The sequence below is a fragment of the Bos indicus x Bos taurus genome, chromosome 20 (assembly GCF_003369695.1).
Source record: "Bos indicus x Bos taurus breed Angus x Brahman F1 hybrid chromosome 20, Bos_hybrid_MaternalHap_v2.0, whole genome shotgun sequence".
NCBI lineage: Eukaryota > Metazoa > Chordata > Mammalia > Artiodactyla > Bovidae > Bos > Bos indicus x Bos taurus.
In genome coordinates, this window is record NC_040095.1 from 23,377,594 (window position 1) to 23,401,835 (window position 24,242).

The 24,242-nt window shown below is 38.5% G+C and overlaps 1 protein-coding gene across 10 annotated transcripts in view; it reads left to right on the forward strand.

The window, feature by feature from the left end:
• Positions 1 to 16,736, forward strand: part of SLC38A9 (solute carrier family 38 member 9) — a 101,581-nt gene extending 84,845 nt beyond the window's left edge. For 5 of the 10 annotated variants that reach the window (XM_027519987.1, XM_027519986.1, XM_027519991.1 and 2 more), the window contains 4 exons: positions 1,917 to 2,030; positions 4,021 to 4,169; positions 8,640 to 8,729; positions 9,914 to 10,215. In XM_027519987.1, the coding sequence (XP_027375788.1) occupies positions 1,917 to 2,030; positions 4,021 to 4,169; positions 8,640 to 8,729; positions 9,914 to 10,079 (519 nt within the window). In that variant the 3' untranslated portion in view covers positions 10,080 to 10,215. Of the gene's footprint in view, positions 1 to 1,916; positions 2,031 to 4,020; positions 4,229 to 8,639; positions 8,730 to 9,913; positions 12,845 to 16,109 lie in introns of those variants that run through there. The other 5 variants (XM_027519988.1, XM_027519993.1, XM_027519985.1 and 2 more) reach the window with 4 other exon arrangements.
• The last annotated feature ends 7,506 nt before the right edge of the window (positions 16,737 to 24,242 follow it).

Below are 24,242 nucleotides of genomic sequence, written 5' to 3' on the forward strand. Positions count from 1 at the left end.
TCTTTATATGGATACATAGCTCTCTGACACAACCATTTTGGCCTTCCAAGATTTTGTGTTTTGCAAAACTTCTTTCTTCTTGAGTAATACTGAGTAAGCTGAGGGTGGAATGACTTTCAAACATCACTCTGTGAGACACCTACCCATTGTTATGAATATGGGGGTTGCCTGGTCCATTTCTGTTCACACCTCACAAGACCACCGGGCAACTCAAAGGGTGACTGAAGTCTAGCCTGGGATGGGCCCTAGAGCTTCAAGAACTAGAGAAGAGACGTTGAAACTTCTCTGGAGGTGTTTTCGTCTTCCCCTTGTTTACCCCTACACAGTTAGAAACTCTTAAAGCGCTGGAAGCAGTCTCCATAATCCAGGTTCCAGTAGTTCCATAGCCTAATGAAAGTGTTAGTGACAGTGCTAGTCGCCCCAGTCGTGTCTGACTCTTTGCAACCCCAGGGACTGTAGCCTGCCAGGCTCCTCTGTCTGTGGGATTTTCCAGGCAAGAGTACTGGACTAGGTAGCCATTCTTTCTCTAGGGGATCTTCCCAACCCAGGGATCGAAACCAAATCTCCCGTGTTGCAGGCAGATTCTTTAGCATCTGAGCCACCAGGGAAGCCTCTACCATCTAATTTAGGGATTGAAATCCCTGTTTTGTTTTCAAGCTGATTGTCAACTTAGACTTGACTTTTGGGTTTCTCATAGTTTGTTTGTTTACTTGCTTTTGAAGTGAATTTATCAACATTTAAGTTTAGAACTCTCTACTATTGCTGTAGCCCATTTAAGGAGAAACGTTTCCCCCAAATCAGAAACGTTTCCTAATACCACATGTCCAGTTTTCTTACTGTGGTATCAAACTAGAGCAAAATTGTATATAATTTTTTTCTTATCTGTTTTCTTAGCTTTCAAAGTAATTTGTGTTTAAAATGAAAAATGAATAAGCTTATTGCCATAATTTAGTTGTGCTGAATTGTTTGGCCATAACTTTTGTGGTGATGGAGACCAGATTTATGAGCTGTGGGATCTGTTCTGTTTGGATCTGACAGCTGGCTCCATTAAATATCTTGGAGCTTTTTACTTTGCATGGGGATGGTTGGGAGGGTGGGAACAGCAGTGGAAGAAAGCAGTCCACTTTATTTAATGTTCTGCATTTGTTTACTGGCTCCAATCATAACACTGTGCAGCTGTTTGAACAGCTGCCTTTTGATTTCCTTTTGTTTACTGTTTAGGTTTATTAAGCTTGTCCTTAATACCTGCTTACTGTCTGCTTTTTAACTAGCTTTTGTATTTTATAAAATATATTTTAATATATACCAGTCTCTTTTGGTCTAGGCATGCTTTGATGATCTACAAAGTTAATTCACTAAAAAGAAAAAAAAATTTTTTTTAATTCCATAGGTCATACAGAAAGCAGCCTATTCTTGATTTCTTGTTGTCCCTTAGCTTTATATTTTAGTTAAATATTTTAAAATTTGGTAAATAAATTGCATTTCAAAATTAAGTCCAAATTTCACTCATGATAACCACCATTTATGTTAACTTTCTAAGCCTGCCAACAGGTAACTTAGTCTACATACTCCAGATAGTTTTTAAAAAGTTGTCAGACTAGTTGTAAAGTCTGTGAATTTTGTTTTAACAAATGTCTCTGAGCAACCTGGATACCTAGGAGATATATATTTACACAGAGAGAGCAAAAATAAATATTATATTTATTTGTCAGTCTTATTATTTTGGAGAAGGAAATGGCAACCCACTCTAGTATTCTTGCCTGGAAAATCCCATGGACAGAGGAGACTGGTGGGCTACGGTCCATGGGGTCGCAGAGTCGGACACAACTGAGCCACTTCACTTTCACTTATTATTTAGCCTATTCAGACATACTAAAAATTTATTCATCATTGTGGGAATTTTATTCTCTTTACAGGTGAGGGACTTGTCCATTGCTTATATGCTGGTGACATTAACTTATCTCTATATTGGAGTCCTGGTTTTTGCTTCATTTCCTTCACCACCATTATCCAAAGATTGTATAGAGCAGGTAAGGCACTGTGTACCCTCTCTGTGTGATTGTTTACACCTTCATATCTGCAAAGCAAGCAGTGTGATACAGTAGCAATGTATACTACCAGACAGGCCTGGGTTTGAATCCAGTCTCTTCTATTTACCATACATGTGGGAATTCAGGCACCTTCCCCGTTCTTTGTGAGCTTCAGTTTCCTCTTCCATTAAATATCATAATAGATACTCCATAGATTTTAGAAGGTCTCTCAGAAAACCTTCTGTCTGCTGGTACCTGTGGTACTCAAATAAATGATTCCTGTTATTTGCTTCTTATTTTTCTGTGTGTGTGGATAATTATGCTAGTAGCAGTCTTGAATTTATAAACCCTCACAGAGACTATATTCAGTTCCCTGATTTTCTAAAGTCCAGATCTGGAAATGTCCTGAATAAACTGGTTTCTTAATTCATCAGTCCCTGATAATAGATTTGACACTCATTTTGGTACTAGGTGGCAAGCATAAAAGCAAAGAAAAACTATTTCTAGCCTATTATACAGAGTGAAGTAAGCCAGAAAGAAAAACAGCAATACAGTATACTAACGCATATATATGGAATTTAGAAAGATGGTAACAATAACCCTGTGTACAAGACAGCAAAACAGACACTGATGTATAGAACAGTCTTATGGACTCTGTGGGAGAGGGAGAGGGTGGGGAGATTTGGGAGAATGGCATTGAAACATGTAAAATATCATGTATGAAACGAGTTGCCAGTCCAGGTTCGATGCACCATACTGGATGTTTGGGGCTGGTGCACTGGGACGACCCAGAGGGATGGTGTGGGGAGGGAGGAGGGTTCAGGATGGGGAGCACATGTATACCTGTGGCGGATTCATTTTGATATTTGGCAAAACTAATACAATTATGTAAAGTTTAAAAATAAAATAAAATTTAAAAAAAAAAAGAGAGAGGAAGAGACAGAAAGAATAAAAGAAACATTCTTTTACTAAAAGGCTGCCATAAATAATATTATTTGATTTGACCCATCATAAACCTGGGAATAGCATAATCTCTAGTTTTATGTAACTGAAGAAGTTCTCAGAGAAAGTAGCATTCACAGGTGATTTTCATTCTAGTCAGAAGAAATTCCTCTAAGAGTGTGGTGGAGTACAAAATATGATTTATTACCTATGAATTATAAAGTTATTTCAGCATAATAGTGGTAATAATGTTCTCATCTCTTCAAGATAAATAGATTTGACTTATTGCTCCTTTGATAGTTTGAAATGTTCTCTTGATTTCCTTGATTCCAAAAGTTCTTTGGCAGCCAAATGTTTGCTGAAAATTCCCCTGATATGAAAAATCCCATATAAAGCCCACTCCCTTGGGAATAAGAATATCTGTGGTATTTGTATTTGAAAGGGAAAAAAAATCTGAGTGATTGGCTTTCTTTTTCTTAGATGCCAAATGAAAATGGAGAACAGAATCATGAAAGGAAGTAGAAAAAATTTCTTTTCTATTTATTGATAGACTATAGATAATAGTGATAGTAATAGATATACTCTCACTTTATTCTATAATCTTTAAAAATGCTACAGTGCATCAGAGGAGAAAAAATAAGAGAATTATTGAGAATGAAATAGCATTGAATTAGCTATTTAAATTTATTGAAACAAATTTATACTTAAACCTCATATACTAACAGAGCAGTAGTTCTCAAACTATCAGTGGTAAATAAGGTCTTATTTGTTGTTGTTTCAATGTCAAATGAATTGCAGATTGATACTTTTGTAAAACAAAAATATGCCAATGTCGAATTTCTTTAAGTTTCTAAATACTTACTTTTAATTTCTGTACTTAGCTATTGAAGAGTAATAGTTAGCAAATAGTTTGTGAACGGGCGCCAGCCCACAAAACCATGCAATTTGAGTGGCACCTGTGTTCAAAATAAGCAAAAAACTCCATTTTATAAATTTGTATATATTGAATTTGACTTGTGACATTACTTTATTGTCTTTCTTGGATTAGAACTTTTTAGACAACTTCCCTAGCAGTGACATCCTGTCCTTCATTGCAAGAATATTCCTGCTGTTCCAGATGATGACTGTGTATCCACTTCTAGGCTACTTGGCTCGCGTCCAGCTACTGGGTCATGTCTTCGGTGACGTTTATCCTAGGTAAGGGCTCTTCTCTTGACCAGCAAGATGTGCCAAGCAACAAATGACTGTGCAAACAGGTCAGTTTAAAATGTGACTGATCCTTTTGCTATGAAACTTTGCCTAATGAAAATGATTACTAAGGATAGACCTTTGGTGTTCTTTTCCCAGAAGTGCTTTAAAAATAGAAGCCGCTCCCTTGTCCAGAATGATTTAAAGTTAATTCCTGCCCATGTAGTTATGTTAGCTCTGATATCAGCTATATTTATCTTGTGATTTAGTTGCTATTAATCTACTCTTTGCCAAGAAGTTAGTAGTATGTAGTAGTACCTGTGTTAGTAATGTATGGCTAATGAGAAGCAACTCATTTAGTTATTGGTATTTACTTGTATATTTATTACCAGTCATGCAGTTTTACATAAACAATAATGGTTTAGGATTGAACGTGAGATACATAGCAAGTTTAAATTATTATTTGCTTCTGTAACGATTGCTATAATTTTTAATCTCTTATTGGCGATGAAAGAGTTTGAGTCCTCTTGAAAAATCTGTTCAAAGCTAGTCACCCTTATCCAAGAGAAGTTTCTATTTACTGAAACTTCCTTGTGGGCCCCTGGTTAATGCCTACTCTTACATTAAGTTTTATTATAGATTATTCTAGTAAAAAGTACCTTGGAGAAGGCAATGGCACCCCACTCCAGTACTTTTGCCTGGAAAATCCCATGGACAGAGGAGCCTGGTGGGCTGCAGTCCATGGGGTCGCTAAGAGTCAGACACGACTGAGCGACTTCACTTTCACTTTTCACTTTCATGCACTGGAGGAGGAAATGGCAACCCACTCCAGTGTTCTTGCCTGGAGAATCCCAGGGACGGGGGAGCCTGGTGGGCTGCCGTCTGTGGGGTCGCACAGAGTCAGACACGACTGAAGCGACTTAGCAGCAGAAGCAGCAGTAAAAAGTACCTAGTCCTAACCTATTTTATTGGGAATAAATTATCTTAAATGAAGAAAGCTTTTGGATAAAATTTGAAAAAAGTTACACTTGCTGTAACCAACTAAACGAGTGGTCTTAACCAGTTTATTTGAAGTAAAGTAATGCAGTCTTTCCCCTCATTTAACAAATAATTGGTTATAAGTATGTAGTTTTAAAAACAAAAAACTTTTAAAAGCCAACGTCAAGAGTTACCAAGCCTCTGGCCTTGACAACAGCAGCAACTACAGTTCTCACATTGGATTTCAGTAAATGTAAGAATCCTATTGTGTTTATATGCCCTGCCGTATTTACTAATAAATACATTTTAAGTCATAGATGAAAAAAAAATTCTAGGTAAATGCATTATTCCTGTTTTCTGCTGTTATTTTGCATAATGTTGGCTGTTAGAATGTTTTCTCTTCTTGGAAAAAGTCTGGAATTTCCCTCTTTCATTCAGATTACATTTCTTCCCCTACCATCAGGAACACATCATTTATCCTACAGTTGCAAGTACTCTGCATACTTTGGAGCATACTTTTTGATCTCAGGACCCCTTTACACTCTTAAGGTTTATTTGAGGACCCCCCAGGAACTTTAGTTTATGTGAGTTATATCCATCAATATTTAACACGAAAAATTAGAACCAAACTTTTAAAATGTTTATTAATTTACTTAAAAAGCAATAATAAAGCCATTACTTGTTAACATATAAATGATATTTTTGAAAACGAACAATTTCCAAAAAATTTTTTTACATTTCAGAACTCTTTAATGTCTGATTTGCTAGTAGATCATTGAATTATCCTATTTTCTACATTCATTCTGTTGTAATATGTAATTTTTATTTAAATATATGAAGAAGATACACCCTCCCATGGACACATAGTTGGAGCAAGAAGGAAGTACTTTTAATAGCCTTTCCAGATCACTGTGGGTATTTTTCTTTGCTACTGTGCCAAACCTTGACAGGTGGTAGTTTTTAAAAGTTAGTTGAATCTGAAACTCAGTTACATTAAAAGCCACTGGTTTGTCTTACAGTTTGTATCTTCTACCCATGTATGATTTTATAACATTAGGTTTAGTCATTTGGAAAATACTGGTTTACTGAGTTCTATAGATCTTCCAAATATTGACCCATTTCATTATATATTATCAAACCCCACTTTCGCTATTATCACCACCAGTTGCATTATAAAAGTCTTAGATATTGCAATACTGTCCCGCTCTCATGGTAGCAAATACCAGCTCTCCAAATTCTAATTTTTACTTGAAAGCTCAATGTTATCATTGGCAACACAAACTACCAGTTGTTTTTCTTGAAATGATAAGATCATATCATTTATTTTTAAGAAAATGTCTGTCACATACCCAGATCTAAAGAAACATAGTTTGTCTGTCTTTCAATTAAAAACGGTCTTTGGAAAAAACAGCACGGTTGTCCCCCAGTTCAGTTGCACAAGTGCTTTTCCTCGAGGCAGCCATTGTACTTCAGCATGCAGCAGATGTGCTGTATTATATACTTTCTATTTGATCATACAGAATATTAAAAAGATGTTTGTTCAGAGTATGAGATTTTGCACCACAACTAGAGAAAGCTCATGCACTGCAATGAAGAGCCCACGGGTCGCAGTGAAGACCCAGCGCATCCAAAAACAAACAAAAACAACACCGAAGTATGAGATTTAAAAAAACTAATAATTTTCAGTCCTTTAACAAGGACAATTTTTAATAAAACTTTTTTTTGAGAATGTTTGGCAGTAAAGAATACAGTATAGAATACAGAGATAGTTGCAGCTACCTCTATCCAATCTAAGGGGGCAGCAGTTTACCCACCATTGCTTTTGCAAAGCATGTTTTGTCTGACTGGAAAATAATTTTTACCTCAGAGCTTCCTGGAAGGGAATTGGAAACTTCCCTGAGGTTCGTGGTTACACTTTGAGAACCACTGCTTTGGAAAAATACACAAAATTGTTTCCTTTTACAATACAGAAATAACAGAGGCCCAGCCAATGTCTCAAAGCTCTGAAGCAATTTTAAGGTTGGAGTTTTTAGATAAATAGTAAGATCTAGAAGCCTGAATATCTTTGTAATTCATCAAGATACATGACTAACCATTTATTTGTATAAATAATTTTCCTCATTTTTAATTCTTTCTGTAATCTTTCCCAGGGATTAATTAACCTCTGATAACTTGGGCTCAAAATATTGCTTTGATATGTAACTTTGACTTTTAAGGATCATTTTGGGAGGAAATGGAGATATTTCTCAAGCATCACATTCCATCTACCATGTGATTATTTCTGTCCCAAAATTGATTTCACAAGCCTTGAATTGTTAACATCTAGTTCAATTTACTTAGCTGATATTCTACTCATGGTAAATACTGAATAGCTTTACGTGACTAAATCTGAAAAATAAAAACCTGCCCATTTTGCCTTTCCCTTGATAAAATTTATTTTTCTAATTATAAAAGTAAAATAATACTTTACAAAGGAATACTATAAAACATACGAAATTTATCAGGTGTAGAAATGAAGAAAAACTACCCCAAATCCCAAATTGTAACACAATCACTACTCCCTTATAGTGTATTTCTTTCTGATATTTTTTTCAAACATTTTAAGATTTTCTTGTGTAGTAAAAATCTAACTAGCTTTTTCCTCAAGTTGCCTAGATAGATTTTTACCATCTAGGTAACAGTGATTATATATTTTTAACATTTTAAAATGTTTCCATCAAGTAAATTGCTGCCCTGCCATATTTCTAGGATGCTTCTATCTTTTTACAAATCAGTTCAGTTCAGTCGCTCAGTCGTGTCCAACTCTTTGAGACCCCATGGACTGCAACACGCCAGGCTTCCCTGTCCATCACCAACTCCTGGAACTTGCTCAAATTCAATGTCCATCAAGTTGGTGATGCCATCCAACCGTCTCATCCTCCATTGTCCCCTTCTCCTCCTGCCTCCAGCATCAGGGTCTTTTCCAGTGAGTCAGTTCTTCGCATCAAGCGGCCAAAGTGTTGGTGCTTCAGCTTCAGCATCAGTCCTTCTAATGAATATTCAGGACTGATTTCCTTTAGGATTGACTGGTTTGATCTCCTTGCAGTCCAAGGGACTCTCAAGAGTCTTCTCCAACACCACAGTTTCAAAAGCATCAATTCTTTTTACAATTCAAAAGCAGCAGTTCTTTTTACAAATACCTTTATGTTAATAGTTTTTTAATTTTCTTATGATATTCCACCCAAATGGAATTACAGATGAAAGAATGTAAACCCTGATATACACGACCAGTTTGCTCCTACAGAATTTAATCTAGTTATATAATTGCAGGAAAGGGCCAATATCACTGTCCCACCACCAGTATTGAGTACTCCTGTTGCCTTCTATTTATGCTGTAATTTTATTGTCAAGTTTAAGACATTCTCATTTTAGAGATGATAGAAATGAATTTCATTCTCACATTGTTATAATTTGCCTGTTTTTATATTTTTTCTTTCTTCAAACTCTCTTCTCAACTTTTAGCATTTTCCACGTGTTGATTTTTAATCTGTTTATTGTGGGAGCTGGAGTGATCATGGCCTGTTTCTACCCAAACATAGGAGGAATCATAAGGTACTGCCTGTAAGGCAACTTTGCCCCTTTACATATTGGTCTTTATTTTTATGCTTTTCCTATTGTTGTTGTCTTAATATAATTGTTTAAAATTCCAGTGAGTATTTAAAATTGCTAACATTCAAGTGCAGTTCACTGGTGTCAGTTAAGGGGCTCTTTATCTTCCACTTTTGCTTATTCCTCACTCTAGAAGCACCATTTTCCTTAGCCTTAGGTACCTTCCCCTTCTCTTTTTCTCATAATTTTCCACTGTATTTTTATCCAAAATAAAGTTATTTTTAATATGAAACATATAACTTCTTGGGGTACCTGGAAGGTCTCTAATATGTCAAGGCTATGTCCCAACTTTCTTAATCCATTTCTACTCAAGAACATATTTCAGTGTCAATTGTAGTCAGAAAGTTTAGATCCCAGATGGCTCTTTGCTTAATATCCATTCTCCGAATATATTGTGATAGATTGAGTAGACTGGGATTAAAGTTGTGACCTCAGATTCTCATGGAAAACTGAAATTTATAATGATCCAATTTTTCTTCCTTAACCTTGTAGAAAGCAGGACTGAGTTACTTTTTTTGAAGACCCTTTCCTATAAAAGTAGCGAAAGACAAAAGAGGAGACCTTTAGCCTGACACTTGTGAAATATAATGGATTTACAAGTTCCCTTTAAGCTGTTTATAAGGAAATTAAGTATAGGGAAGGAAAGAAGTAAGTGTAGGTTCCTCAGTCATGTGTTTAGGTATTTTTGTTACTATCTTTGATAATTATGCTGAATACCAACAAGACATTCATCTGTTCTCAGTCTTAAGCAGATGCTTGCAGTCCTTCAACAACTCAGAATTTATAATTAGTTTATAAAAGATCAAAGATAGGAAGCCTATCTCCAGATGTTTCTGAGGAAGTAGCCATAATCACTGAGATACAGAGGAACTACAGAGACTTGAGAGATGAATAAAAAACTCTGTCAAGCAGATGCTATAAAGATGAACAGGAAATAGTATTTTATATTAACTTAGCAAGTAAAATAAGTTTTAAACTCAGATGCTTTATGTCAACAACAAATGAATCAAAAATAATTTTATTGTAACATCCAATTGAGGACGGTTTAAATTAACCTATATTTACCATAATTGTAAATCAGAAAAATGCAGAATGATTATTAACCTAAAAACTTTTTTATTCTGCAGGTATTCAGGAGCAGCATGTGGCCTGGCCTTTGTATTCATATATCCATCTCTCATCTATATAATTTCCCTCCACCAAGAAGACCGTCTCACGTGGCCTAAAGTAATCTTTCACGTTTTCATCATTATTTTGGGCCTGGCTAACCTGATTGTTCAGTTTTTTATGTGAAATAGTCAACTGCCTTCTCAAGATCTTTCATGGTATTTTGAACTTTGACAACGGTTCCACATAAATTCACTTGAAAATGCTGTTCTTGCTCTGACTGTAAATATTTTCCTAAGGTCATTTGATAACAAGGAAATAAGGGTCCATTAGTCAGTAATTATTATTAGAGTGGGGAAAAGGGCAGTAAGAGTGGTCTTAATCTCTTTACCTTTCTCATATTCACTCATCTCTTCATTCTCACTGTCTTTTCCAAGTAGAAACATATGCCTCTAGGAAAAATCATGCTAGGTTTTACTTTTAGAGACGTAAGGTGGGTAGGTTTATTTTGGCTACAATAAAGGTTCTCAGGGTGTCACAGCAACTGTATTGCCAGGTCCCATTTCTGTTTCAGTGATTCAGTTTCATTTTATTACTTGCTAGATCATTTCTTCAGTTTGCCCAAACCTTTACTGTTTTGGACAGTAAACCAAATACCTCATTTTTTAAAAAGTGTCCATGACATCAGTGTTAGTAGAATTCTTATGTGAGTCCTTAATATCTGTTTTTAAAACAGGAAAAAAAAATCTACAATGTTAATACAGACCCCATGGTTGTGAAACTTATACAAAATAAAGGAACTAGGGGAATTTGTTGCAGTCTGACTCCTCTTTGTTTCTGATCCAGTTCTAGTTCCCCAGCCCCAGTTTCCATAGGAACACGTATGGTTGCCCTCCAAGATCCAGTGGGCTCTTTTGCTTTTTTTGGATCCCTGAAGATTGCGTAGAATTTGATGACTGGACCAATGAGGAAGAGTGTAAGAAGCATGGAAGAGAGAGATGTATAAGGTGTTAAGGGAATAGAGAGGAGTCAGAAGGAGTGAGACCTCCTTAAAAGTATATTCTTTGCAGGGGGTGAAAGTGATTTCTTCAACACAGGAAAGGATTACTTCTGTTTAAAGTATGACCTCCAGAAGGAGACCACCCCCACACAGCTTACTTCTGTAATTGGCAATGTTAAAGTGTTAGGTACTCAGTCATGTCTGACTCTTTGCAACCCCGTGGACTGTAGCCTGCCAGGCTCCTCTGTCTTTGGAATTCTCCAGGCAAGAATACTGGAGTGGGTTGCCATTCCCTTCTCCAAGGCATCTTCCTGACCCAGGTATTGAACCTGGATCTCCTGCTCTGCAGGCAGATTATCTACCACTTGAGCCACCACAGAAGTAACTGACAGGGTAGAGGTTAAATCCCCATAAGAAAAGCTACTTGGATCTGAGAAAAGGATTAGGGAATCTAAATTCTTGTAATTAAAACTTCTCTTTTCCTTTCAAACTAAAAGTTAAACTAAAATCCAAATCCATGTCTTCCATGTAATGAAACTTCTATGTTCAGCTGGAAAAGGTAGTTTTCTCTGATTTTATGGTCACATTAAACAGTACTGTGTTAATACCCAATTCCAAAATAATACATAAATTTGTTATTTCCTTCCTATGAGAAAAACAGATGAAATGTTTTTTTAAACCTGGTAAAGAGCCCCATATTCAAGACCAGCTATTCTTTCTTTCAGCAGAGGTTTCTGTCTAGTCCACAGACCCGTACCTACAATGATGACCTATATTGCCTAAGCATTAGTACTCAGTAGTGTCTGACTCTTTGCAACCCCATGGACTGTAGCCTGCCAGGCTCCAATCTTCGTGGGATTCTCCTGGGCAAGAATACTGGAGTGGGTAGCCATTTCCTTCTCCAAGGGATCTTCCTGACTCAGGTGTCGAACCTGAGTCTCCTGCATTGCAGGCAGATGTCTTTACCATCTGAGCCATTAATACACCATATATTACCTAAGCTCTTTTTTAAAAAGTCTGTTTATGAAAATTCTCCAACATACACGAAAGTAGGGAAAAAAAATGACAAATTCCTCATATACTCATCCCCTACATTTAGTACAGTAATTATAAGACTTTGCCATTGCTCACCTATCCCCCAGTTTTTCTTTTCCACTGAAACTTTCTAAAGTCAATCTTGGAAGTTATGTCATTTCATCTCTATAAACCTTAATATGCACTAGTAGTCTCTTCAACGTAGTTATGTTTATTGAATGAGACGGTCTTTCTAAAGTTTTTGTTTGTTTTTAGCAAAAACTGCTGGTAGATTCTAAGGATTAGAAAAATCTGCATTAAATATCTGGATCTTTGTGTTAACCTCTCTCAGAACAGGAGTATAAGATGGGAGAAAGTGTGTCTGTGCCTGAGCATCTTTGTGACTTGAGAGTTTTGTTCAGTTGGAGACACAGGAATCAAAAACCAGACCTTGAGAGATCCCTGTTTATCCCGTTTCCTCCCTTGTCTTTAAAAACATGAGAGACAAACTTGCATTGCCTTTTTTCAATGAAGTTAAAACACTGGAATGTTTTAACACATAGAAAAAATGATTTGTTTTTCCCATTTAATAAAGTGAATATGAAAGTGAATATATTATTTATTAAACTAAAAACCAATGTGGATATTTGCTTTTTGTTTTCTTTGAGAGATTTGCTAATTCAGAACTTCCAAAACCCTATGTTAGATTTATGCTGAGTGACTTTGCCTCCTTAGGTTTTTCTTTACAAAGCCAGCTCCTTTGGCCTGGTGATTAGCTTGGTTGGAACATTCTTTGTGTGAGTCTGTGTGTCCTGGCTCACACATTAGAATGATGAGATAAGGTCCATTCCAATCATTCTACAATGAATTTTAGACCTTTTTCTACTGTCATCTCTTTGAATTTTCTAATTAAAATTTCTTTTACTTTTTGCTCTGATGTGATTTTAGTTTCTTTGAATTTAGCTTAGTTAACACATAATCAAGGACATTTTAAAACTTAAGTGTTTGGAGAGCTCTTCCTTGGAAAGGCTCTGGATGAATATGTAGTATCCTAATACTAAGCCAGAAAAAAACAAAGAAATATGCTTTGACATCTGACATGTGTGGGTATTCATCCAAAACCTGTTTCATCTTCACACCCAAAGAATGCAGTGGAGGAAAGAATAAACTTACCCATAAAAGAGACTGTTTTAGAGGGAAATATTCACTTTATTTACCCTAAATATACTTTGCAAATACAATGCAAACTCTAAATGGAGAGACAGAAGAGTTTTTGGTTCTATTTGAAGTTTATTAGGATAATTTTTTAATCTACATTTTAACTTACTCCACACATAATTGAATAACATTGTCAGGGGAGGGGAAATTTCCCCCCATCCTTCTTTGTTGTTTTGACTGGTCTAATAATTAAATTGACCCAAGACAGATTAACAGGAGAAAAAAACAAAACAATTTAATTCACATATGTGGAATTCTCATAGAAATAAGATTCCCCAAATGATCAAAGCAAGCTCTTTATATATCATTTTTAGACAAAGAAAGTGGTGAAGATTTAATGTATGCTAGGATAGCAAACTAATGAGGAAGTAACAAGTTTGTTTAGGTATTTGTTTAAGCCTTGAATTCCCTAAGTCTGATAATAAGGATATTTTCTAGCCTCCTGGTATAGGGAGGATTCCTTCACCTGAGAGATTTACTTCTTGCTTTCATGAAGGAGGAGGAAATGAGTGTTTTTTATATCTTTTTTTCCTACCAGCTGTTTCTCAAGTAACTTCATTTCAGAATAATCAGTGTACCACTGTGCCATATCTTGGGGTAGCCTGCCCTGAACCTCGACACTGCAATGTTGAGTACTTCGGAGGAGGCAAATATGTATAAGACATCATTGATATCCTAAAGGAACTTGTAGTCTAGTAAAGGAGCTATGCCTACAGTTAACTGTGACACAGGGTACCGTCAGACCAAGAGAAACAGATCCCTTCCAGTTGGGATCCTTAGGGAGGGCAGGTAAGGAAGCTGAGTGGTAAAGCGGCAAGGATAACTGTCCAAGATTTTAGATCTTTGATGCATTCACCGTCAAGTGGGATCTTGTAAAGCGTAATTGCTTTTGGCAAATTGCCTCTAAATAAGAGGTTTAACTGCTTCTCTGCGCTATTTCTTGTTCTTTTTGCCTTTTCGCACTGCCTTGTTCACTTCTGTGAATCTTGGACAGCAAAGTACAATTGATCAATAGGGGAAATAATCAGTAATACACTGGGCAATATGAACAGAAAGATTCTATAAAATTTTCTCCCCCAAAACTTAAATTTCAGTATTCAAAATGTCAAATGTTTGGACCCAGTGATTAGAGCAGGAAATATTGATGTTGCTTGTTCTCTTTACAAAGCACTGACCTATTGCATTTTAGAATCTGCTGCTGCTGCTGGTTCATTTTCTCATCCCAACTCAAATGTCCAAAACAAAATCCAAACCTCACTGATACCTAAACAATAGAACGGTACATTAGTTTGTTGTCCAAAGTGGAACGCACACAACGCAGCCTGGCTGGCCCCAGTTTCACAGTCGACTGCCGACTTGACTTCTGATTATATAAACATGTATTGCAAAACAGCTCTGACGGGAACTTCATAACCTAAACAGTATTCTCTGAAATGTAATTTGTTGTCCTTTTATATTAAAGAAGAAATTAAATCAAAATTATTTTGATGAAAAACAACTCTGGGATTTTGTTTAATTGAATTTTGCCAGGAAATGCTATTGCCTACTAGCACTGACCTCAGGACAGAAGGAGTCCATCTTTTGCTGGGTCAAACTTCTCAAGTGACTCTGCATGTGTCACATCAGGTCATCCAAGTGACCGATAAGTGTGTCTCACAACAGGCCACATAGCGCCCTCCTTCATGTTCTAAATCTTAGAAAAAGTTATATGCTTCTTTATGTTAACCGAAACCTAAAATGATCCTTTTTGAACAATAAACTGTTATGACTTCTCCCTCTAAGAGCATTTCACAGTGAATGTGGCACTTCAGATAAGGGTAGCCCAGCTTCTGGTATAATCTTACAGAGCCATTAAAGGCAATAAAGAGCTCTGTTTTCTTTAAGTTAAAATTCCTTTTGTTCCCAATTTTTTTTCATTATTTCTCAACTCTTCTGCAAAGATAAAAATAAGGCTATGTCTTTTTAAAAGATTAAAATTTTCTCCTTTCTCTTCATTCATCTCAGGCCATAAAGTACAGGATTGGGATAGGGTTTAGAAAGAGCACACTATGCAAAATTTTCCTCCTTTGGGTCTCTCACGATAGTCCAAGTAATCCAATTGTGTTTGTTCCCAACAGACACTTTATACACTTGTTTAGTCAGTGAATTAGTGATGCAGATTCCACTTTAATGAAAAACAGTAATTGCTATTTTTAAAAGTTTTTTGTTTCTACTTGGGAGTTACATTAACCCCCATCCCCCCCCCCCCCCCCCCCAAAAATCAACAATATTGGATCAGTCAGGTTCAGAATTAGTCCCTTGGTTGATATTTACATACTAACCGGATGCCGGGCCCTGTTAAGCATGGAGTATCCTGTGGTGACAAGCCAAATGTGGCCCTGACAGTCAGCATTCTTGCCCAGCCCTGAACTCTGGCAGCTGGTCATTTTTTCTTGGTGCCATGAAGTACCAGGCTGTGATCCTTTTCTGCTGCCCTCTTTCTGGTGAAGACTGTGACATAGCCACATCATACACATTTGGAAGAGATGAATATAGAACAGTGGTGCAATAAATGCGATGCTGTAAAGTGAACTATGTAGGCGTGTGGACATGTAAACATGTGGACTTTGTAAAGTGAACTATGTAGGCGTGTGGACAAAAACGGAAAGGGACCATAGAATAAACATGCATCACCTCTTGAAGTGATGAGATTCTAATTGTGTATGTTGTTACTTTATGATTTGCATGACAAACTTTCTAAAAGGATATCTGTTACAAATCACAGAAGAGAAGGCTTGTAGAAATATATCTACACTCAACCCATGAAGTAAAGGACCAACTTGCAAAGAACCTTTGGAATAGGGGATAGAGGTTGTTGGTTATACAGCAAATCCAGGTTTTGTGGGACATGAAGGTTATATAATTTGTTGTTACCTCTTAAGGAAAAACATAAAAACTACAGAGAACCCCATACAAATGAAGATCCCTTGCTTTAACTTTTTTAGCTGTACGGTAAATCATCCTCAGACAGCTCTGAAGATGGGATTTAGAAGACCAGAGGAGATGGAATGAAGAAAAGCTTCAGCCCTCTGATATGTTAAGTTTTCAGTGTCTCTGTTACCTTTAAGAATTGCAACTTGTATAAGATCTGAGCCTTTGTTTCAGGAAGGGTCTAACTGGATTTAGCAAAATACATGGGGTACAAATTCAGTAATGGTTAATTTGGAATCACAATGGGACATTTTTCTTTTTTAGATCAGGGAGTTTTTACTTGGGGGAGGGTTCTGCAGGGGTGGGGGAGCATGGGGAGGGGTGTTCCTTTTAACTTTACAGAAATAATAGAGTTCAAAGATAATGTTTGTCAAATTGCGAACTTAATTGTCGATGAATCTTAGAAATGAGAAAAACATTTTAAGGGCTCTTGATGCAGAAAACAAGCCACCAAGAGCAACACTAGGGTAAGGCAACATTTATTTACACTTCACTTTGTTCTACAAAGAACTTGTTTCTACTACAATAAAGTAAAATCAACTTTGAAGAATTAACTTGCAATATTTTTTTAGAGACTAAATTAGAAATTTATGACACTCTTTAAGGAAACTATTCAAATAAACTTTTATAATTTTATAGTTCTTTTTTGTAGTTCATTTTATACTTCTTTACTGTAGATGATAAAGCCTAATTCAATGCAGTAGGCCTATTGATTGTCCCAGATTTGGAAATACAATATAGAGACATCCTTCCCAGTGCTGCCAGAATTCTCTTTATGTAACATGACCCTGATTATGTCCCTCTTCTGTAAAAACCTTCAGTCCCCATAGAAAAATGGGCAAGGGCCTTTGTAACAGATGACTCAGAAGAACAACTACAAGTTAACATGAAGAGAAAAAAAGTTCAGGGTCGAAACATTGATCTGTGCTAATGGATAAACCTCAAAAACATGAAACTGAAAAAAGCCAGATGTGAAAGACTACATATTGTATGGTTCCATTTATATGACATGTCTAGTAAGAGCAAATTTATAGGAACAGAAAGCAAATCACAGTTGCCTAAGACTGAGGGTGGGAGCAGGGGTTCTCTAGAAGTGGCTATATGGTGGTGATGGTTTATTCAGTAAGTCATGTCCGACTCTTCAACCCCATGGACTGTGGCCCCACCATGCTCCTCTGTCCATGGGATTTCCCAGGCAAGAATGCTGGAGTGGGTTGCCATTTCCTTCTCCAGGGGATCTTCCCAATCCAGGGATCGAACCCACATCTCCTGCACTGGCTGGCAAATTCTTTACCACTCAGCCACCAGGGAAGCCCTAAATGGCCATGGGGAGGAGATTTTCTAGGACTATAGAAATGATTTAGAAGAGGACTGTGGTAATAGTTGCACAAATGTATAATTACTAAAATCAGTGAATTGTAAACTTATATTGGTTAAATTTTATGATATGTAAATTATCCCCTGAAGCAGTTTTTTTTTTTTTTTTTAAAGTTCAACCATGGTAGTAGAAAAGTAGCTTAAAATATTTTCTATTTATCAAGTACTAATATTATTATTTTATTTTTATTATATCATGACAAAGGTATGGAAATGAACACTCACACACAGTGGTGGGTGTAAAATTAGGTGCAGATTTTCTGAAGGTAATTTGACAATATGCATCTAAGCCTCAAAATGCTGGTACACTTGGACTCCCTTCTGGTTGTATATCCTAATTGGAGGATAAACACAGAGATATTCATCTCTACTATTTGTAATGGGAAAATTAGGAACAACCTAAACATCCAACAATAGAAGATAAATTATGGAATACTATGTATCTATTTTCACGATGCAAATGCACATATGCAATGTGTCAATAAGATGTTTATAAATATAAGTGAAGCGATTACAATTTAATATGTATAGAGTTTAAAACATTTGTGTACATTTTTGGATATCTATATAACAAATATGAATCAGGTACCTCCAAGTGCTAGGACTACTGGGTTTCTTCCTGTTTTGTTTATGTGTGTTTTCTAAAGCTTTTAAATGTATCATGTATTATGAAAAAAAAGTTTTTTTTCTTAAAAGGATATCTTTTTACTGACTTATCATGACTTTAAGGCTCCCTTTTGATATTAATAACAAAACCCTTTGGACCCTCACATAATAGCAGTTCAGTTTTTAGTATTTTAAAATTTTATTTTTATTTTTTTATTGGGCTGCATCAGGTCTTGGTTGCAGCACGTGGCATCTTTGTTGCATTGTGCAAGATCCTTTGTTGTGGCACACGGACTCTCTAGTTGTGGTGCCAGGGCTTAGTTGCTCTGCAGTATGTGGGATCTTAGTTCCCCAACGAGGGATCAAACCCACGTTCCCTGCATTGCAAGGCAGATTCCCAACCACTGGACTACCAGGGAAGTCCCTTTAGTGTTTATTGATTAATACAAAAAGCTACTATAACTTCTATACCACTTATATGGCTTTGAGTATATTATAGCATCTACAAACAACACTCCCCACTGCCTACGCGCGCGCACACACACACACACACACACACACACACACACACTCACACATCTTTTAGACTTATGTAGTCACAATGGCACCCCACTCCAGTACTCTTGCCAGGAAAATCCCATGGATGGAGGAGCCTGGTGGGCTGCAGTCCATGGGGTCACTAAGAGTCGGCGACTTCACTTTCACTTTTCCCTTTCATGCATTGGAGAAGGAAATGGCAACCCCATCCAGTGTTCTTGCCTGGAGAATCCCAGGGCTGGTGGAGCCTGATGGGCTGCCGTCTATGGGGTCACACAGACGCGACACGACTGAAGCGACTTAGCAGCAGCAGTCTACATTATCAATTTTGAAACAACTCTGTGGCTGCAGGTTGGGAAGGACACCTAGAGAATAAAGTAGAATGTTGTAGCTTGGTAATGAAGGTCCTTTTTATTACAGTCTTCCTACCTTTCCAACTTTCCACCAGTTCATACAAAACTGCTAATTCTGTCACTGGTCATGCTGTTATTTCATCTGCTTTTGTACATGCCGTGCCTTGGGCCTGACATGCCCTATTTCTTTTGTACACTTCACAAATTTTTATTTTTCAGGGCATTGCTTGGAAATCATCCTTTTTAACTCCCTTCCAAATAGATTAGGTGCCCTCCTTTCTGCGCTTTCCACTTGGCACATGTTTTTTCAATTGGAGTATAGTTGCTTTAGAATGTTGCATTATAATGAAGTTAGTCAGAAAAATGAGTATCATATATTAACACATATATGTGAAATCTAAAAAAATGGTACAGATGAACCTGTCGTCAGGCAGCAGCAGCAACATAGATGTAGACAATGAACGGACGTGTGGACACAGGGCAGGGGCGGGATGAATTGGGAGACTGGGATTGACATATGTGCACTGCCATAAACAGATGGATACTGGGATCCTGTACACATGCTTTTATTGAAGCATTTATCACATTGTATTGTAATTACTAGAGAAGACAATGGCACCCCACTCCAGTACTCTTGCCTGGAAAATCCCATGGACACAGGAGCCTAGTGGGCTGCAGTCCATGGGGTCGCTAAGAGTCGAACACGACTGAGCGACTTCACTTTCACTTTTCACTTTCATGCATTGGAGAAGGGAATAGCAACCCACTCCAGTGTTCTTGCCTGGAGAATCCCAGGGACCGGGGAGCCTGGTGGGCTGCCGTCTATGGGGTCGCACAGAGTTGGACACTACTGAAGCAACTTAGCAGCAGCAGCAGAATTGTAATTACTCACCATGTACATTTCACCATCCAGATAAGGAAGTTCACCTTTGTATCCACTGTTTCTGGCACATTATCTGCAACAGAAGAGAGGCCTGTAATCTCAGTTGAATGAGTGTGCAGAGAAAGACCCAATCTTGCCCTTAAGACAGTTGCAGTCTAGTTAGGGACACATACATGTCTCATATTATTGTTGCTCAGTTGCCAAGCTGTATCCGACTCTTCGCAACCCCATTGACTGTAGCACACCAGGCTTCCCTGTCCCTCACCATCTTCTGGAGTTTGCCTAAGTTCATGTCTATTGCATCGGTGAGGCCATCCAACTGTCTCATCCTCTGCTGCCGCTTCCTCTGCCTTCAACCTTTCCCGGCATCAGGGTTTTTTCCAGTGAGTTGTTTGTTAGCATCAGGCGGCCAAAGTATTGGACCTTCAGCTTCAGCATCAGTCCTTCCAATGAGTATTCAGGGTTGATTTCCTTTAAGATTGACCAGTTTGATCCCTTACTGTCCAAAGGACTCTCAAGAGTCTTCTCCAATACCACAGATCTAAAGAATCAGTTCTTCTGTGCTCTGCCTACTTTATGGTCCAGTTCTCAGAACCACAGGTAACTACCGGAAAAAACATAGCCTTGACTATACTGACCTTTGTCGGCAAAGTAACATCTTTGCTTTTTACACACTGTCTAGGTTTGTCATAGCTTTCCTGCCAAGAAGCAATTGTCTTCTAATTTCATGGCTGCAGTCACCATCAGCAGTGATTTTAGAGCCCAAGAAAGGAAATCTGTCACTGCTTCCACTTTTCCACTTTCCCCTTCTTTTTGCCATGAAGTGATGGAACCAGATGCCATGGCCTTAGTTTTTTTTAATATTTAGTTTTAAGGTGGCTTTTTCAGTCTCCTCTTTCACCCTTATCAAGAGGTTCTTCAGCTCCTCCTCCCTTTCTGCCATATATATTAGTCCTATAATAGAAGATATGAATGACCACACAGAAGAGACAGTGGTTAATTTTGACTGGGTGATTAGGAACTACTTTCAGAGTAGGGTCCATTTGAATTATTTTGACAAACTGAAGAAGAAAAGAGGAATAAAAGCCTTGAGTCTCTTGTTACACTTTAGAAATTCAGTCTATAGAAAAATGGAGGAAGGCACCATCTTCCCTCCCACGTGCATTCGCTCTTCTCGGCAAAAGGAAGCTGGTGTCTCCTTCCAGCCCCACAACCGCGCCCTCCGGTCCACCCCGAGCCATCTTTGATCCGTCCTCTTGCCTGCCCAATGGCCCACGCAGTGCCCTGAGGCCGCTTCACAGATCTGTAGAAGAGTTTAAACTGTCATTCCGTCCGCGGCCCTTCCACCATTGGTGCCTGTCTCCACTGTTTCCCAATCCCAGTCGGGGAATCAAGATGAAGGCGAGGGACGTGGGTGAAGAAGACAGCGAAAGCGGGCAGAACTCTTCCAAAGGAGATAAAATGCAGATTAGCCTCTGTGATGTGTCTTCTGAAGATTTTTTTAAAAACTTGGCTAACACTAAAACAGCTCCATGCCAGAGAGCCACGCCGACTTCAGGGTAAAGTAACCAGTTTGAGGAAAGAGCGATTGTCAGACGGGAGGTGGACAGGCTCCATATCCAGAATTAAAGATTCGACGGAGCAACGGAGAGCCCTGAATGACACTATCCATGACCTGTGAGGTCAATTAAATGCCAAAGTATGTGATCGCTCTACAGTAAACGAAAGGTACAGAAATACGCCACAGCAAGAATTTTATGATATCCAACAACAAAATCTGAAATTTTTTGTGTGAGCTTTTGTGTGAGCTCACAGCAGAAAGGAATAAATTAAGAGAAGAAAACAAGCAGCTTTTGGCTAGGCTCAAGAGGAAACAGCCACAGTTTCGCCGTTCTTTTTCTCATAGTGATGACGACTCCGTCCCTGCGTCTCAAAAGAGCGAGTCAGTTATTTCCATCAGGGACCCTCCGCCGGACCTGAGAGGCATGTGGCTGTCAAACTGATAATGCAAACGAACACCAAACAGATGAAATCTAGAGGGAAAAAGAAATAGCCACACAGTTCCGAGTTTCAGGTTCCATTTTACAGTCAGGACGTCTTTGAGGTGCCAGAGAGCCCTCAGGAGAAGATTTCCTCTAACAGCAGTAGACTATCACAATAAGCAGTGGCAGTCCAAAGTCATCTAGTCCTGTTCCTTCAGCGTCTACACTTGGCCCTCAAACTGTGTATGGATTTGAAGATAACTCCAGCCTTCCTGATGCCAGGCGTGGCCATCCACAGAGCAAATCCATTTTCACACAGAGGACCTCCCCACAGAGGATCTCCACACCAAAGCGTGGAACTGACACTGATTTCCATTGGAGCCTTTCCAGTATTTCTCCAGGAGAAGAACTACCTACTGAAGTATTATCTGAAACTTCAGACGAAAGTATGATTGATTATCAGTTCAGTTCAGTCCCTCAGTCCTGTCTGACTCTTTGCGACCCCGTGAATTGCAGCACGCCAGGCCTCCCTGTCCATCACCAACTCCCGGAGTTCACCCAGACTCACATCCATCAAGTCAATGATGCCATCCAGCCATCTCATCCTCTGTCGTCCCCTTCTCCTCCTGCCCCCAATCCCTTCCAGCATCAGAGTCTTTTCCAATGAGTCAACTCTTCGCATGAGGTGCCCAAAGTACTGGAGTTTCAGCTTCAGCATCATTCCCTCCAAAGAAATCCCAGGGTTGATCTCCTTCAGAATGGACTGGTTGGATCTCCTTGTAGTCCAAGGGACTCTCAAGAGTCTTCTCCAACACCACACTTCAAAAGCATCAATTCTTTGGTGCTCAGCCTTCTTCACAGTCCAACTCTCACATCCATACATGACCACAGGAAAAACCATAGCCTTGACTAGACGACCTTTGTTGGCAAAGTAATGTCTCTGCTTTTGAATATGCTGTCTAGGTTGGACATAACTTTCCTTCCAAGGAGTAAGCGTCTTTTAATTTCATGGCTGCAGTCACCATCTGCAGTCATTTTGGAGCCCCCAAAAATAAAGTCAACCACTGTTTCCCCATCTATTTCCCATGAAGTCAGGGGACCAGATGCCATGATCTTCGTTTTCTGAATGTTGAGCTTTAAGCCAACTTTTTCACTCTCCACTTTCACTTTCATCAAGAGGCTTTTGAGTTCCTCTTCACTTTCTGCCAAAAGGGTGGTGTCATCTGCATATCTGAGGTTATTGCCATTTCTCCTGGCAATCTTGATTCCAGCTTGTGTTTCTTCCAGTCCAGTGTTTCTCATGATGTACTCTGCATATAAGTTAAATAAGCAGGGTGACAATAGCAAAAGCATATTTTCTCCTTTTACACGGAGAGACAAAAACACCACTTTACATCTATTTCCTTTAGACTATACTTCAAGATCTGATGTGAAAAGACCATCATTTGGTGTTTTTCGTGTTTCAATGAGAGATAGCAGTAGCCAGACACCTTGCAGTGAACAGTCCATAGCAAGGAAGAATAGTAATGGAGCTACAGGTGCAGCCCATGATGCTGATAAGCCACAAGGTGAGACTCAGGCTTGCACTTCGGGGTCTTCAATAAACAGAAGTCAAGATACAGTTAGGAAAAGAGGGGGAAGTAGCTATCTCTCCATCTCTCTCTTAAGGAGCCTGCTTTTCTTTTCCACAAGGACAGTCTTCCTATCAATTCAAACTATTTAACATTTGTATTCAGACTATGTAACTGGTAATTCCTGACTTTGATTCTACTTCCCAGAATATAATATACAGGCAATAAAAAGTTGGGCAAATGACTAAGACTTTGAAACAGGACCTACTGCCAGTTAATTAGATTCAGCTACAAAGAAAGAAACTTAGTTTTCAGAATCCCTCTACTTCTATATAAAAGTATAGAGGTCTATCATCTTTTTGTTGAAATTAAGCTGCTTGAGTCTATGAGTCAGGGTGTGTCATGCTGAGTTGGTTTAGTTGTGTCCTAGTTTTGGTAACACTATGGACTTAGCCTGCCAGGCTCCTCTCTAAAGAGAATCCATGGGATTCTCTGGAAGAATATGGGAGTGGGTTGTCATGCCCTCCTCCTGGGGATCTTCCCATCCATCAAGTCTCTTAGACTCTTGCATTGGCAGGTGAGTTCTTTATTACTAGTGCCACTTGGAAAGCCCTTATGAGTCAATAGTTCAGTTCAGTTCAGTTCAGTCCCTCAGTCCTGGCTGACTCTTTGTGACCCCAGGAATCACAACACGCCAGGCCTCCCCGTCCATCACCAACTCCCGGAGTTCACTCGGACTCACGTCCATCGAGTCAATGATGCCATCCAGCCATCTCATCCTCTGTCATCCCCTTCTCCTCCTGCCCCCAATCCCTCCCAGCATCAGAGTCTTTTCCAA